Here is an 18,405-nt window from a genome sequence, read left to right as displayed (position 1 = left end):
ATATGGATAAGAACTGTGAGCTAACTTCTATTACCAGGCTAACATATGCTTAATCTTGTTGACTTTGTGATATATTCAAAAAATATATTAGCATCCTCCCAGCTGGTACCCCTGTATGTTTCTCCAACATCTTAGAAATGCTTTCATGCATTCAGCCCTGTCATGTTGTCTTCTCTGGGCAATGTCCTTTACTCTCATCCAATTTTTACTTAACTGACAAGTAGTTCCTACTAATGTGTTGCAAACAAGCAGAAGTTAAATACTGTCTTTCTACAGAAACTTTTAAAAATCGCCTAATGATTTTAATGATTACAATAGCTTTTTGAGTAAAACACTTTCAGTGACTTTTCCTACCACTTGACAAATTAGAACATATAAGACAGTTCTTATGGCTGGGGAAGAGTATTACTCTAAAAATAGAAGAAACAATGATATTTCTCTCATTTTTAGATGGTAAGCTAGAGTTACATAGCAGTAACATTCACCCCCAAAGTAATATCTTCCGTTCTGTACTCCTTAACATAGCTCATACCATTTAAAATTGCATACAGTTTATTTTAGTCCCCAAAGGCAAAATTGCAGAGCAAGAAATTTTAATTTGTGTTTTTGGAAACCACTGAGCATTTATTTTGAACACATGTGAGCAGGGAAGGAGGATAGGAAGATGTGAGAAAGGAAAGAAGAGATGAGGGAAGGAAGACCAAGAGGATACATTTTTTTTTATAGATCCTTTTTTTTTTCTGCACAGTTGAATGTACCCTCCAATTTAATCTTTCGTTGAGAGCACTGCCACACCGGCCACAGAGGCTCCCATTCACCACCTGCATGGGAAAGAATCAAGTGTCAAAAGGCATCCCTGACACTCTTTGTACACCCTTGCACCTGGCCAGTGCCCTCTTCATAGCTCTGGTCACATCCTTGTTCCTCAAACTATAGATGAGTGGATTAAGCATGGGTGTGAGGATAGTGTAGAACACGGAGAAGACTTTGTCTTGCTCTGGCCTGTGGTAAGAGTGTGGCAGCATGTAGGTGTACATGGCAGCCCCATAGAACAGGGTCACCACTGTCATGTGAGATGAGCAGGTGGCAAACGCCTTCTTCCTCCCCTCCACTGAGCTCATGTGGTAGACTGTGGTCAGGATTTGGGCATAGGAGGCAATCACCAAAGAGAAAGGGATCAGAAGCATCAAAACACAGCACACATACATTACTGTCTCATAGACAGCTGTGTCTGCACAAGCCAACTTCAGGACGGCAGGTGCTTCACAGAAGAAATGGTTAATCTCCCGGGAGTTGCAGAAAGGGAAACTCATGGTAATGGGGGTCAGAAGGAAGCCATCCAGAGAGCCCCCAGACCAGGAACCTATTATAATCATCCAACAAACACGGCGGCTCATGAGGACGGGATAGCGGAGGGGGTTGCAGATGGCTACGTAGCGGTCATAGGCCATGAGGCCCAGCAGGAAGAATTCAGCTCCCACAAGGGTGAGATAGAGGAAGTGCTGAGCTGTGCATCCCACGAAGGAGATGGTCCTTTGACCCAGCAGGTAATGGACCAGCATCTTGGGCACGATGGTAGAGATGTACATCATGTCAATGAGGGAGAGGTGGCTAAGTAGGAAGTACATGGGGGTGTGGAGGCATGAGTCGGTGCGAATCAGGAATATCATGACCCCATTGGCCATCAACGCAGTGAAAAAGATGAGAGAGATGATGGCAAAAAGAAGGCCTGATGTGTCTTGTCTGTTGAACAACCCCATGAAGATAAAGTCCGTAGAGGATGTGTTGTATCCTTCCATGGATCCCATGATGGCGCTGTTGTGACCTAGAACCTTCCAAATAAAACCATGATATTTGCAGGAAATTAACATAGCATACAGACTGATTGTTAGGAAGTAAATTTCTAAGTTGGAAGAAAGCATTTAAAATATTTTTTGCAGAAAGAGAGTCACAGACACAGAAAACAAACAGAATGGAGGAAGGAGGGATAAATTGAGAGTTTGGGATTGGCAGATACAAACTACTGTGTACGGAATAAATTTTAAAAAAAACAAGGTCCCTCAGGGATCTGTAGTCAATGGCTTGTAGTAACCTGCAATGAAAAAGAATGTATAAACTAATACAATATTGTAAGTCAAGTATACATCAATAAAAAGTTAAATAACGTAGTTTTCACATTTCTTTGCTACTCATTCTTAGCAACAAACTATTCTAAAATGTTTTTCAATAAAATTGATTATTTTAAATCAAAAGTTCTTTATAGTCATTGAATAAGATGATGTCAGCAATACTATTGTACCACAGTGATACATACAACAACCCTCAATGCTATACAGGAGTTAAATATACCCTGGTTTGTTGTATGTGTGTGTGTGTGTGTGTCTGTGTGTGTGAATGTACCACCTTGGATGCTTTTAAATTGGTATCCTTATTCAGTGCATCTTTATTATCATCATCATCACCACCATCTTCGAAACATCTCAATACTGGCTGTTGATAGTGAATGTCGGCCATTTAGCCACAAATATGAGTGCCTTACCATTTGGGCTGCAAGTCAGTATGTTATGAGTGTTCTCTTGGTGCCATTTTGTCTATATTGCAGGCAAAACTGAATGGCGGAAATCAAGTGAGGAATGGAAATTACTCTTGCAAACCCAGATGTGAAGGGATCACCCAGTACAAGAGGCATTCACTGATTCTAGAATTATTTTTGTTGATTTTTTAAAAAGAAATTTCCATTGTAGGATTTTGGCTAATTAGCTTTAGCATTTAGCATCAGCAATTAGGATTCAGAGGGAATAGCACAAGAACATATGCACTGAAGTATAATCTACTGATTAGTTTTGGAAACTGGAATTTTTTCATAGTTATCTGTAATTCAGAAAAACTCATTGACTCTTTTATATAATTTCAGGTGATGATAAAGGAAAAAATTCACAACAAATTGTTTGAAAGTTAAGGATGATTTTCCATATGTTTAAAGTTAAATATGTCAAGATGAGATATATTTTACCAACATGGTTGGAAGTTAAATTGATCCAACTAGTCTATGTTCCTCTAAATATACTACAAGTATGAGCATTTGAGTCAACTGTATAGAAAAAAATATTATCGAGAGTAATTATAATGATACTGTGAAGAGTTTACTTTGTGCCAAGTGTTTTGTATCTGTTGACTCTCAATTCACTATGTGCCCTTACACAAATTAGTTATCAAATAAAATGTGCTGACAAAGTGAGTCATTAAATGTGAATAATTAGATTTTTAACTATGCGTACTCATTAATGTGAGCCATGAAAATTAGTCATATTCAGGAGTATACCACATTAACTGTTATAATATGGACTGCTGAATTTTAAGAGACTTAACTCTATTTTTCATGTTTATCTTTTTAATTTTTTTTTTGTTTTGCTAGTTTCGTAATCTTTGTTGCCAGGTCTCATAAATTTGCCTGACACCACGTACCATTTCATCATCCCTCAGAACCTGCCTCATTCTTCTTTTACTGTTAAAATATGCTTCTAAAGGAAAAAAGCTTCTGTCCAATTTATGGAATAGCTTAAATATTAGTAATATTTTAACTGCTCCCACACCTTCCGCATTTTGGGTCTAACTTTTTTTGCGTGTACTAAGTTCTAGTCACAGAGGGAAGTTATGTATTGTTTTACAAAGTCAAGTAGCTTTCTTTGCTCTCGATCTACATTCATTCCTTAATCTTTTAATACTTTTTCTGCTGTTCTAGTGTTTTTCTGCCTGGCCCTATAGTTCCAACAATAACAGAGTCAACTCCAAAGGCTTCTCCATTTTGCAGCTAACTGGTCTTACCCTCTCGATTGCACATAAAAAGTTTAATTTGTAAGACAGCAAGCCCTGTTTGGTAAAATTACTATCTGCTGTCTCACTAGGGGGGGCACATAATGAGAAGGCTACACATGAATTTCTGCTGGGCACGGATTTTATTGCTTTTCTATGATTTCGTACAAATGAAAATGATTATAAATTGTCTGAAATGATTCTGTGACTTTATACAGGAATTTACTCCTGAAATGAGGTAACAGACATACAGTAAAACAAAATTTTGAATCAGATAAATTGAGGTCTCCTGGCCATGATATAAATTAACTCTGTGACTGTGGCTTCTCTCCCTAAACACTCTAAGCCTCAGATTTCATTTATATTAAATTCAGATGATATAACATTCAGGATTACTCTACAGATCAAATTAAAAATCCATAGTTATAAGGTGGAATATTTTATACAATGCAAAGTAAAGGGCTAGTTAGTGTTAAGCACATATATGCTAGTTATCTCAAAATTATTAGTATATACGTGATAATTCCCAGTTTCTCATTAAGCAATATACATATCCAACTAAAATCTATTAATTTGCATTGTAAATACCTCGAGTTTCAGGTTTATAGACTCTGGCACTCCCAGTGGAAATAATTCAGCATTTAGATTCTGTATTTCCCCCCAGAAATCCTTTTACTTGAAGGAAATGTTTTTTGTATAAATCCTTAGAAAGATGTGTGCATCACATTTAAACCTGATGAGAACGTAATGTCTTTGAGAAGCATAGATATGCTGAGCCTGCAAGATATGAGAACATAACCAAAAAACAGTGATTGTGCAAAAGTGGCACGACTTTATTGAGTTAAATTACCTTTAAGGGCGACTTAAATTACTTTTTTATTATACTATACCACGCATCACGTAAAAGTAATGCATTGTTACATCCTGACATTTGCAAATATCATCTCCTGTTTTGTCAGAGGTACACATTTGGTTGAGTGGGGATAGTTCAAAATTACTTTTTCCTACTTAACTTTAAGTTAGGATGCAATTTCTGCCTGTGACTGTGAGGGTCACCAAGCCTGTCCGTGAAATTAACTGACAATAGAATCTCAAAGTTGTAAACCGCAGTCCTCCCCGCTTATATGTGACCCACTGGTGAGCTTTCTGCCACATGAAAAAGCGTGCTTCCTGCTCCTTCAGTGCAACAGCCCTTTGCCAGGAAGTTCTATATTCACTTGGATTAAAAGCTGCTCATAAAACCCGCTTTGTTGCCCTCTAGACCCACTCAGAGGTAGTTTTTTCCATTTTAACATAAGTCCTTCATAGTGTGACCATGACTATGTGAATGAAAAGTATTGCCAGCCATATCGGCAAACGAAGGATGCTGTGGCCATCAAGTCGTCAGCCACTACCTGCACCCCCTTTCCCCCTGCCCAATAGTGAGCAGAGGGAACTCAGGATGAGGACCAGCAGGCAGCCTGGCTTCTGCTGCCACCTGCAGTGGTGTACACTGAAGGGACTCAGGATGGGCAAGAACAGGATGCTGGCCCTAGAGAACTAAGGTGCATATCAAAGGAATGATTTCAGTGAGCCCAGATCTTTGCATGTTCCCATACACAGAAAAGTGCTAAAGCCTTTAACTTGAGATATCTGATTTTCTTTAATTAACAGTAATCTTTTGATGTTCTGACTACCTGGCCTTTGTTGCAAAAATGCCTATATATCCTGGCTTCTCCTTTGCCACATTGGAAGAGTCTCTTCGAATGATCTGAGAGGCTGCCTGCCGGGCTCTAGTCCTCAAGAAGTCCACCTAATAAAACGTAACTTTCAACTTTTTATGCATTCTCTTCAGTTGACAACCTCAGAGACTTTTTTCACCCTCCTCTGTGTCACTCTATGCTTTCCAATTCTTCTGTGCATTAATCTATATATCCTTTGCTGAAATACTCAAGTTTCAGGTAATAATTTGGGGTGATCTTTTGCAATGTCTGTTTTAAAATGCAGTATCTTAATTTCAAGAGTTAACCCTAGGCAGAATTTTCTAAGCAGAATACCCTGGAAATATTATTTTTTTCTGTTTTTATATCAGACATGTCACACTGTTGGCTCATTATATACAAATTATAACTTCCAGTTGCATCTTCTCATGTGGGGTCCTCTAGCAAGGCCCAATCCATACTTGTTCAAGTTTGCAAATAAATACAAATATTTACATATATTTCTAGATCCTCTCTGTGTTCCTAAATTCTGTTCAGCATTTCAAAAAGTTGGAATGATAGAGAATAAAATCAAATTGAATCAAACAATTATTAGATAATGAAATGCTAATGTACTCAGACAATTTCATCAGGGGTCCATTACTCTTTGGGCCATCACTCCAGGGAGCTATTGAGAACCACATTCCTTTGTTAACCATATACTCCTCCTGCCAGGACTCTTAAAAAGACCACACACCTAGATAAGCCCCACAACTAGAGAGCTTCACTCTTTCTGAAAGGAGTTTCTTCTGTGCTTCAATATGGTGGCCACTAGAAGATTGCTTGTGGAACCGCTGGCAGAGTGCATCTGAGGAATGCAGGTGTCCACATCTTTGAAAATCATTATGGAAAAGTGATATGTGAAATGCTTGCACTGCTGAAACCAGGTGGAGCCCTAGGCTTGTATATTTTATACAATGCAAAGTAAAGGGCTAGTTAGTGTTAAGCACATACATGCTAGTTATTTCAAAATTATTGGTAAATATGAGAATGTATGCATGTAAATATTTGAAAATTCCCATAGGGGTCTGCCTATGTGTCCTTAAGTCAAGTTCCTGTCATTCTCCAACCCTCAGTGTTCTTATCCATAAAAAGAATGCAAGCATACAAAGGATTTGACTCTCGAGTAGAGGGGAATGAAACACTAGCAGGGAATCAGAAAGCCTGGTTCATAGTCTGTGCTCAATAAATGAGGATTCAGTGCAAATTTTTCATTTAGCCCTTCAATTAGTATTCTCCTATCCCTTCTAATTCACATGGCTAAGGTTTGCTTAAACTATATATATATATTTTTTTTAAAGGAGTAAAGGTTTTGCTAAAATTAAACACAAAGACACAAAAATATTTTATAGAAAAGATTAGTTGCACAGTTCCATCTTATTGTATCCTTAAAACCCAAGATTTGCAATATGTACTCTCGATCATTCCCCAAATTAATCAAATAGCGATCTGCTTCTCAATGAACTTGCAGTGGGGATGGAGGGCGTGGGGCAGTTACTTCCCCACTGAACCTGCACATGGGATGTGCAACCTATGAGTGGTAGATTCCCTTACCTCTACGCCCTAAGATTTAGTTTGCATAAATCTTGTTAACATCATATAAAGCGTGCGTATTGTCAGACCCCTAAAAAATGATGTGGAAGCTTAGTCATTTCCATACCCAGCAAATATTTAAAGTGTCATTAAGACAGGCCAGGCGAGGTGCTCATCAAAATTTTATTTGTCACCTCTGATCTTACTGCACAGTTTTGAAAGACATGGATATTCATTAAGATATTAAGTAGAGAGGAATATATAGACTTGGTTTAAGTATTGCAGAAGCTCCTGGATGAGTCACTGAATTGCTTAATTGAATCAAGACCTTTTCATTGTTTAGGTAAAATCTCAAACCATTGAATTGAATCATTTACTTTTTATTTTTAACATTTTTTTTGAGTTATAGTCAGTTTACAATGTTGTGTCAATTTCATTTACTTTTTAAAAAGCCATAAAATTATTGATTTATTTTTCCTATATCCTTCCTTGTTTAACCTCATCACCCTACATTTCTCATATCTTTTTCTGGGACATGCAGTATGAATGCTACACATTAAAAAGACCATGTTACACAAGTCTCTTGGTGTGCATAAAAGAATTAAATACACATCATTCATATAAAATTTACCCAAATGTCTAATATGATCCTAAACTTTGTTCCAACTAAAGAAGATCATCTCTGTCACTTACTTGGAGCTGAATCTTCTCCAGATGGTCATTCAGGGTAAAGTAGGTTCATCAAAGGTGAAGCAATTTAGCAAACACAAAGACCCACAAACTACAAGAACTTGAAGTAACTGAAAAAGACATGGAATGAACAGAGACTTTTCAGAAAGTAGAAGGTGATACATTACTAGAAAAGACTTTGATTAAGCTTAGTGGATTTAATTTCTCTCCCATTTACATTAAGGAGGAAAAACACAAAGTGATTCATAGTCATGGGTATCCATAAATAGAAAGCTTTCAAGATCTCATCCAGCTGTGTGCTCAGGTCTTCTCTGCGCATTATCCATGAAGATCCAAAAGACAGAGGTTTTTACTCTAGGCTTATGAACCTGAATTTGCTGAATTATAAATTAGAGCTATGCTTAGCAACTGATGACAGAGTTAGCTCAGAAAGAGACGTGCAACAACTTACTAAGAGTTATTTTTTAATAGAAATCTACAAGAGGAAAATTTTAAAAATACCCTAAAAATCCTTGAAATAGTTTTTTTTTTTTTTAACTGCCAGGACAAAACACACAAGTCCAGCTTTCTAGAAAAATGTGTTAAAACACTTGCTTCCTTTCTTTTCAAGAGATTTTTAGACACCAGTGAGGGACAATTGTGAAAAACTTAAAAAGCAGAAAGAAAGTTGCAGACCATTAAAGAATGCTGGACGGTATCTGGGTGTTCTGTGTTTCGGTTCCCTGGAGCAACAGGAAATGCTCGTAGTGAGAAGAGGCAGGAGTTTAAATAGTTTTCTGAGAAGGCCACGAAGTGAAGTGCTCTTGCAAAGAGCAGGTCTCTTCCCTGTGGATCTCAGCAGACCTTAATGAGACAGATTTGTCCCAGCTAATGAACAGAGCATTCATGGGGTGGAACAGCTTGAACCCTAAGTCACATGGGCCTTAATAAAAGTGTTTCCACTGCTGGGCTCCAAAGCCAAGATCCTGATTTCCTGAACATTTCATCAGAAATTTCCTTCAGCATCATGGATCCTAATGTGAAAAGCCATAAAGATGATTTTTTAAAATAGCCCAATTTCCATTATTTATCTTAGCAATTTATTGATAGTCTAATAATAATTATTTTATCTGGTATTGATACACACACACACACATATATATACTTGAGGAAATATGAAAAAGTTTAAAAAATTAAAAGTGCTCATAATACTCAGAGATAGTCACCGAAGTGTATCATAGAGATGATTATCTTTACAAAATTGCATTTCCATTGTATACGTTATATACATGACATTTACACACTGAAACCTACATATGTGCGTATTTACATATAATTTGGCAATTTTGATTTTTCACAAAAAAATACTTAGGAAGTCCACGAAGTGAAATAGTCTTCCAAATGTAGCATTCATAAGCCACATTATTCTCCCCCAGGGATCTGCTCAATTTTATTTAACCAATGCTCCACTTTCATGAGTATGTGTTTTAATTGTGGCATTAATAAATCACGTAACGATGAACATCTTTTTAAAAATAAATCTTGTTTTAACTTGATTGAAGTTTTTTTGAATGCTTCATATCCAAGTTTTAACATATATATATTAATTTTATACAACTATTAAAGATTACACTTCACTTAGGGTTATCACTTAAATAGCCTATATTCCCCGTGTTGTGCAATGCATCTTTGAAGCCTGTCTTACACCTAATAGTTTGCACCTCCCAGCCCCGACGCTTATAATGCCCCTCCCTCACCTCCCCACTGGTACCCACTAGTTGGTTCTCTTTATATCTGTGATTCTGCTTTTTTTTGTCATATTCACGAGTTTTGTATTTTTTAAGATTCCGCATATAAGTGAAAACATACAGTATTTGCTTTTCTCTGTCTGACTTATTTCACTTAGCATAATGCCCTCCAGGTCCATCCATATGGGTGCAAATGGCAAAATTCTGTTCTTTTAAGGCTGAGGAGTATTCCTTAAATGCATACACCACATCTTTTTTATCCATTCATCTGCTGATGGACACTTAGGTTGCTTCCATATCTTGGCTATTGTAAATAAAGCTGCAATGAACATTAAGATGCATATATCTTTTTTGAAAAACGATGTTTGGTTTCTTTTGGATATATACTCAGGAGTCGAATTGTTGAGTCATATGGTAGTTCTATTTTTCCTTTTCTTTTTATTGAGAAACATCCATCCTGTTTTCCACAGTGCCTGTAGTAATTTATAGTCTAACAATACACACTTAATTTTAAATCTAGATCTTGTAGTGCTTCCTTCATAAATTTTTCTTCAATGAGAATTAGTCAATTTGTATAATTATTTTTAAGTTTTACTTTTAATTTGCATTTCCAAAATATTTTGTAATGTCTGATAGTTCCCATTGCACTGATGCAGCCTCACAGCTCTCTTTCCACATATATAAGTATAAACAGATAAGCATACACATACACACCCATTTACAACTTTAAATTTGTACCAAAATTTAATTGATTTTTTTTTCTAGTGAGGAAATTTCTTGAATGTTTTGGAATTTTTTTTTTTCTAAATTGTCTGCCCATTTCATTTGCTCTTATTTAATTGGATTTTTTTAACTTCTTATGTTTTAAACACATTACAGTATAGAATAAATGAACAAAAAAGACCTACTCTATAGCACAAGGAATTATATTCAATTTCTTGAAATGAGCTGAAAATGGAAAAGAATTTGAAAATATATATATGTATGTACATGTATAACTGAATCACTTAGCAGTATACGTGAAACTAACATTGTAAATTGACTATACTTCAATAAAAATTATAAAAAAGTATGAACATATGTTTATCATATATAGTTCAAGTAGTGTTTGCATTTGCTTACTGTTTAAATTTTATTCATTGTTTTTTGTTAAACAGATTATTGATCAACTGACTGACTGATTTATGTTTTAGTTACTGGAACAAAGCATATCATCATTACTTCTTTCATTTTTATTTCCTCTGTTACATGCTTAGAAGATTTTCTTATAGTTTTAAACATGAAACTATTTGAAGTTATATTGGTTTTCCTTTGTGTGTGTGTGTTTTTTTAATATAACTCTTTAAATTTGAATCTGAGGGTCTGACTGCGAAGCAGAAATATACAATATTCCCTCTGAATAATGATACATTTATCCTCATTATCCCAATGACACCAATTATTGACAAATTATCCCTCTAATGAGTTTGAATATCTATTTTTTCATATATTAAGTTTTTACACTTATCAGGGACCCCATCAAGTGTACTGTACTGATCCTTCTCTTTTTTAAAACTATACCTCACCATTTGGATTATTTCAACATGTTATTTGTTTTTGTATGTGGTAAAGGAAATGGTCTTTCATCTTCCTCTTCCAAAAGGATTTATAAATATTTGCTCACTTATTTAGGAAACATACATCTAGAACTGCATTATTATGTTTCAAAAACAAAAATAGAAAAATTATTTTATAGTTCTTATTAGAGTAGCTCTAGACTTATTGATTTGAAGAGCATTAAAATCTTTACAAAATTACTCTTCTCATCCCGGAGTGTGATAGGCCCTTTGATTTGGTTAGGTATTAGGTTAAGTACCTTTAAGAGCTGCAATTTGTGTATAGTGTGTGGATATTCTTGTATTCATGTGTATGGGTATGAGTATGGATTCTGTATGTTTCTGTGTATTACTAATTATTTTTGTATATTTATTATTACATTTATTCCTTACTATTTTATTTGTTATGATTTCTGCAAACTTTTTGTATTTGTCAATATTTACCTCTGGCATACTGAGGAACTGCTGGATTTTAAATACTAATTTATTTTTAATCTGTTAACAGACAATTTCTAATTAGTAAAAACATCTGGAAAGTTTCACATTATGTTTACTTTGCACACTTATCAAATGCACAAAAATAAACGTATGCTCTTCTTCATTCTAAAATGTAAAGATTAATTTTTTATTTGCCTCATACTATTTAGAATTTCCCAGAAATGTCAACCAACATGGTGGACATGGGTTCTTTGTATTATTTTAGACATTCATAATAATGCATGTATTACTTTATCATTTTGTCTGGATCTTTTCTTAGTGTGAGACAGATAAAGTTCATCGTGGTAAGGAATTATACTTTTATTTTTGTTTACTATCTAAAATTTTCTATCGGCAATGATTGCTGGATTTAATCTCTTGGCAACCATTCTTTACAAGCAGTGTGTGTGTGTATGTGTCTTTATGTGTTTGTGTGCCTGAATCTCAGAGAGCACTTTCCTAATTCTTTTTTTTTTTTTTGCAATAGTATTATATATATATATATATTTTGAAGTATAGTCAGTTTACAAGGTTGTGTCAATTTCTCATATGCAGCACAATGCTTCAGTCATATAGGAACATACATATATTCCTTTTCATATACTTTTTCACCATAAGTTACTACAAGATACTGAATATAGTTCCCTGTGCTATATAGTAAAAACTTGTTGTTTATCCATTTTATGTATATTAATTAGTATCTCCAAATCTCAAACTCCCAATTTATCCCTAACCATAAGTTTGTTTTCTATGTCTCTGAATCAGTTTCTGTTTTGTAAATATGTTCTTTTTTTTTAAATTCCACTTATAAGTGGTATCATGTGGTATTTTTCTTTCTTATTCTGGCTTACTTCCTTTAGAATGACATTCCCCAGGTCCATCCATGTTGCTGCAAATGGCATTATTTTATTCTTTTTATGGCTCAGTAGTATTCCACTGTATAAATATATCACAACTTCTTTATCCAGTCATCTGTTGATGGACATTTAGATTTTTCCATGTCTTGACTAATGTAAATAGTGCTGCTATGAACATTGGGGTGCATGTATCTTTTTGCATTAAGATTACCTCTGGATATAAGCCCAGGATTGCTGGATCGTATGGTAAATCTATTTTTAGTTTTTTAAGGAATCTCCATACTGTTTTGCATAATGGCTACACCAAACACCATTCCCACCAACAGTGTAGGAGGGTTCCCTTTTCTCCACAGCCTATCCAGCATTTATAGTTTGTAGACTTTTTAATGATGGCCATTCTGACTGGTGTGAGGTGATATCTCATTGAAGTTTGGATTTGCATTTCTCTGATAAATAGAGATATTGAGCATCTTTTTCATGTGCCTATTGGCCCTATCGTCACTGGAGAATTTCTTGTTTAGGTCTTTTGCCCATTTTTGGATTGGGTTGTTTGGTTTTTTGTTATTATGTTGTATGAGCTGTTTATATGTTCTGGAAATTAAGCCCTTGTCCATCTCATCTTCTGCAAATATTTTCTCCCATTCTGTAGGTTGTATTTTTGTTTTGCTTATGGTTTCCTTTGTAGTGCAAATGCCTGTAAGTTTAATTAGGTCCCATTTGTTTATTTTTGCTTTTATTTTTATTGCCTGGGTAGACTGCCCTAGGAGAACATTGCTGAGATTTATGTCAGATAATGTTTTGCCTTTGTTTTCTTCTGAGAGATTTATAGTGTCTTGTCTTATGTTTAAGTCTTTAATCCATTTTGAGTTTACTTTTGTGTATGATGTGAAGGAGTACTCTGACTCCATTGATTTACATGTCATTGTCCAGTTTTCCCAACACCATTTGCTGAAGAGACTGTCTTTACTCCATTGTATGTTCTTGCGTCCTTTGTCAAACATTAATTAAACAAACACTTGTGGATTTATTTCTGGGCTCTCTGTTTTGTTCCATTGGTCCATATGTCTGCTTTTGTAATACAATGCTGTTTTGATTACTGTAGCTCTGTAGTATTGTCTGAAGTCTGAGGGAAGGGTGGTTATTCCTCCAGCTTCATTCTTTTTCTTCATTACTGCTTTGGCAATTCTGGGTCTTTTGTGATTTCATATAAATTTTAGGATTATTTGTTTTAGTTCCGTGGAAAATGTCCTGGGTAATTTGATAAGGATGGCATTAAATCTGTAGTATGTTTTGGGTAGTATGGCCATTTTAACAATATTAATTCTTCCAATTCAAGAACATGGGATATCTTTTCACTTCTTTAAGTCTTCTTTGATTTCCTTAGTCAATGTTTTGTAGCTCTCCGTGTATGTCTTTCACATCCTTGATCAGATTTATTCCTAAGTATTCGATTTTTTTGGATGCAATTTTAAACAGGATTGTTTCTTTACTTTCCTTTTCTGATATTTCATTCTGAGTGTAAACAAATGCCAGTGATTTCTGTATGCTAATCTTGTATCTTTCTAACTTGCTGAAATCTTTTATTAGCTCTAGTAGTTTTTGTGTGGAGGCTTTAGGGTTTTCTGTATATAGTAACATGTCATCTGCACATAATGACAATTTTACCTCTTCTCTTCCAATTTGGATCCCTTCCCCCCCCCCCTTCTTGTCTAATTGCTGTGGCAAGGACTTCCAATACTATATTGAATACAAGTGATGAGAGTGGATATTCTTATCTTCTTCCATATTTTAGGGGGAAGGCATTCAGGTTTTCACCATTGAGTATTATCCTGGCTGTAGGTTTGTCATTCTCACCAATAGCTTTTATTATGTTGAGATATGTTCCCTCTATACCCACTTTGGTGAGAGGTTTTATCATAAATGGGTGTTGAATTTTATCAGATTTTTTCCTGCATCTATTGAGGTGATCATATTATTGTTATACTTTCTCTTGTGGATGTGGTGTATCACTTTGATTGATTTGTGTATGTCAAACCATCCTTGCATTCCTGGGATGAACCCAACATGCTCATGTTGTATTATCTTTTTTATGTGTTGCTGGATTCTGTTTGCTAATACTTTGTTGAGGATGTTTGCATCTACGTTCATCAATATTGGCCTATAGTTTTCTTTTTTGGTAGTGTCTTTGTCTGGCTTTGGTATCAGGGTGATGGTGGCTTCATAGAATCAGTTTGGGAGCATTCCCTCCTTTTCAATTTTTTGGAAGAGTTTGAGAAGGATTGGTATGAGCTCTTCTTTGTATGTTTGATAGAGTTCCTCCAGTGAAGTCATCTGGTTCTGGACTTTTGTTTGCAGGGAGGTTTTTTATTGCTGATTCTATTTCACTTCTACTGATTGGTCTCTGCAAATGATCTAATACTTCTTAATTCAGTTTTGGTAGATTGTATGTTTCTAGAAGCTTTCCATTTCTTCTAAGTTGTCAAAATTATTGCCTTATAGCATATAGTTGTTCATTGTATTCTTTTATAATGTTTCATATTTCTGTTGTGTTGGTTGTAATTTCTCCATTTTCATTTCTTATTTTGTTTATTTATGTCCTTTCTTTTTTCTTCTTGGTCAGCCTGGCCAAAGCTTTGTCAATTTTGTTTACTATTTCAAAAAAACAGCATTTGGTTTGATTTTTCTACTGTTTTTAATCTCTATTTTATTTATTTCATCTCTGATCTTTATTATTTCTCTCCTTTTGCTGACTTTAGGTTTTTTGTTTTCTTATGGTTTTCTTTTTCTAATTCTTTTAGGTGGTAGATTACATTGTTTATTTGAGATTGCTCTTCTTTTATGAGGATGCCTGGATTGCTATGAACTTTATTAGTTTCCCTTAGTTCTGTCTGCCAAGCCATTCCCACTTTCTCCTCTGAGCCTTGGAAGTTCCGCTTCTGTCCTCACTGACCTCTTGGCTAGAGAGGAGGCATCCTAACATGAGGGTGCCTATCTTCCTACACCACTCTCTCCCTGCAGAACTGGTCCTGCACTGATTTTTTCTTTTCTTTTTTTTTTTTTTTTTTCTTACTGGATTTTGTGAGAATCCTCCTGTATTTCAAAGAGAGAAACACACTGCCAGAGTTCAGTAGGTGTTCTGTGTGATTCAACGGGTTTGCAGATGTAATTCTTGACGTATTTCTGGGAGAGGGCAAGCTGTGAGTCTCTACTCCACCATCTTGGCTCAAACCCTGCAATAGTGTTGAGGATGCTTACTAGCAAGGAATGGAACAGTAAGTAAAACTGTTTTAAACAGAAGATCCTCATCCTGTGCTAGTGCTGAAGTTTATAGTAGACTGTGTAAGCCAACTCAGATCTCTGAGACTGTTTTCCCATTTCTGGAACGATCATATTGAGCAAGATCAGTAATCACACATACAAGACATTTGTGTCTGGCACCTTATGCCCTGGACCTCATCCCCAGAAACCTGCTATGTACCTCCTGGTTAATGGGATTGCATGACTCTTCTTACAAAGCATAAATGTAGATTTTGTTCTTGAAAAATTTCTTGACACAGTGGTCCAGAAAGCCACTGGCCTACCATTGGCAAGATCCCCTCTAGGATAATTTACTCCCTTGAATTCTCTTCCTGTATGAAATTTTCCCACATTTCCTTTGGCCAATATTTATGAAATGCCTGCTGCTTGTCAGGCCATTGGGGAGGTCATCTAAGTCACTGGCTCCCTTCCCTACCATAGTCCCCAATTCATCTGCACTCCTTCCCAGGGATAGTCCTATGCTTCGTAGGTGGAACCATTGACTTCTTAGGAACACGGCTTGATGCCAAAATTCGCTCTATTTGCTACATACAGCTACATATTTAAAGCACTGAATGTGTTCATTGCATTCTAAACATCAGAACATAAACCAAAACAAAAACTTAAAAACTGGCCATAGTCTACCTCAAGCTGATGAAAGGGCCTGTGTACTACTCAAATTGTTGGCAAGTTTTTTTTTTGTCTTGTGGGAACCAGCAATTATTTTGTATTGGTAATCTGTGAGAATATATCCCATTTCACTTATGGACAAACTGAAGGCAAGGCAGCCCAGTCATCTAAGAAACAGTGAGTGTCTGGCAGCTCTAAGAGCCAAATCAATCACTCTTCCAGTCATTACTAATTCTTTTATAAACACAAGTTGCACATTTAGCTTGCTGGTTTCCACCACAGGAAGGTCTTAAGACACTTTCCATGGGCTCTGACACTGATATTCAACCTGACTTTCTTGCAGGCATGTCTGTATAGCTCACAAGTGGAGAGATTGTCTTCACGTTCCATCAAAGGACTTCAAAATTTTCCAGTGTCTCTGCAGAATTAAGACCACCTGAACTTTATAAACTTCTTAGTGTATTGGACATGTGATGAATTAAAAAACACCCTCTGGAGAGAAAACCATTCTGCTCACTCTAACGTGGGCTTCTCTTGCAGCAGTAGTCTTCCGAGAAATATAGATGACTCATTTCCCCTCCTTACACAGGTTATATATGCCTTATTATATATGCACGATGGGAAAGAAGTATTGACTTGAAATGCAGAGTACCAAGGAAATGCTACCGTATGCCCAAGGGGTGAAATTAATTTTTCATCCCCCCCAAATTCTAGCCTTACTGCTCCCCCACCTCCAAAATACACATAGCCAAATCCCCAAAACAAAGCCAATTACATTAACAACGTCTTATAATTTAATGTCTGGTCTCCATCCTGCTTCTACAAATTCCACCATTCTAATGATTTCTTGAGTGAAATGCAGCATCAGAGAGTGACCTGGGTTTTAGGAAGTTTGTTTGTTTTTGTTTTTTTAATTAATAAGGTTTATATTAGAAGCCTTTTGATTTACAGAAAATTTCACATGGAGTTTGACCATATACTTCCTCTCTTTTCCCTATTTTTAATATCTTTCATCAGTATGGTACATTTGTTGCAATCGATTAACTGATTTTCATACATTATAATTAACTAAAGTCTATAGTTTGCATTAGGATTCACCCTATGTTCTATAGTTCTGTGAGTTCTGACCAATGCATCATATTCCATTACAGTATCGTACAGAACAGCTTCATTGCCCTAACAATCCTCTGTGTTCCATTAATTTGTCTCTTCCTTCTCCAGCCCCTAAGAACCAATCATCTTTTTATCATCTCCTTATTTTGCCTTTTCCAGAATGCTATACAGTTGGAATCACGTATTATGTAGGCATTTCAGACTGTCTTTCTTCACGTAGTCTTATATCTTAAATATTCCTCCTTTACTTCATGGCTTGGTAGCTCATTTCTTTTTGTTGTTGAAAACATTCCGTTGTATGAATGTATCACACTTTATCTGTTCATCTACTGAAAGGCATCTTGATTAATTATTGGTGATCAAATAAAAAGCTGTTATAAATACCACATGCAGGTTTTTGTGTAAAAAAATCAGTAGGGTAAGCCCTGAGAAGCACAATTTCTAGATTATATGGTAAGACTGTGTCTGGATTTGTAAGAAACTGCCAAACTGTCTTCCACAGGAGTTATATCATTTTGCATTCCCACCAGCAACAAATGAGGGTTACTGCATTTCACTAGCATTTGCTATGGACAGTATTTTGAATTGTAACCATTCTAATAGGTGTGTAGTGCTATCTCATTACTGTTTTAACTACTACATTTAAAAAGTATGCACTATTTATTCTTAATTTTATAATTTTCCTAATGAAATTTATTTTAATCCCTACAGTTGGGGTATTAATTTTACACATTATCAATTTCCTTCCCTTAGTATAATGAATAAGACAACATGCTTATGTGTGTGAGAAAGATAGAGAAAAATATAAATGGAGGAATTTAAAAAAAACCAGGAAAAATAATATAAACATGAAGGGCAATCACCTTTGTTATGAAAAGCTAAAGTAATGGTTGGTATTTAGTACATATATCATATTTGATCTTATAAAGAAAAC

The 18,405-nt window shown here is 35.6% G+C and overlaps 1 protein-coding gene across 1 annotated transcript; it reads right to left on the bottom strand.

Moving 5' to 3' along the window:
* Nucleotides 1–836: 836 nt before the first annotated feature.
* On the bottom strand, nt 837–1,808 carry LOC105068295 (olfactory receptor 2T1). The gene has a single exon (XM_010954144.1). It carries the CDS (start codon nt 1,806–1,808, stop codon nt 837–839), a length of 972 nt encoding a protein of 323 aa, XP_010952446.1.
* Between the last annotated feature and the right edge of the window lie 16,597 nt (nt 1,809–18,405).

This window comes from Camelus bactrianus, chromosome 3 (genome assembly GCF_048773025.1).
Source record: "Camelus bactrianus isolate YW-2024 breed Bactrian camel chromosome 3, ASM4877302v1, whole genome shotgun sequence".
NCBI lineage: Eukaryota > Metazoa > Chordata > Mammalia > Artiodactyla > Camelidae > Camelus > Camelus bactrianus.
This window is presented reverse-complemented; position numbering and strand designations above follow the sequence as displayed.

What these genes read in the sequence shown, in the direction of transcription:
- LOC105068295 (XM_010954144.1), bottom strand. Translation starts at nt 1,808, where the DNA reads ATGGGATCCATGGAAGGATACAACACATCCTCTACGGACTTTATCTTC.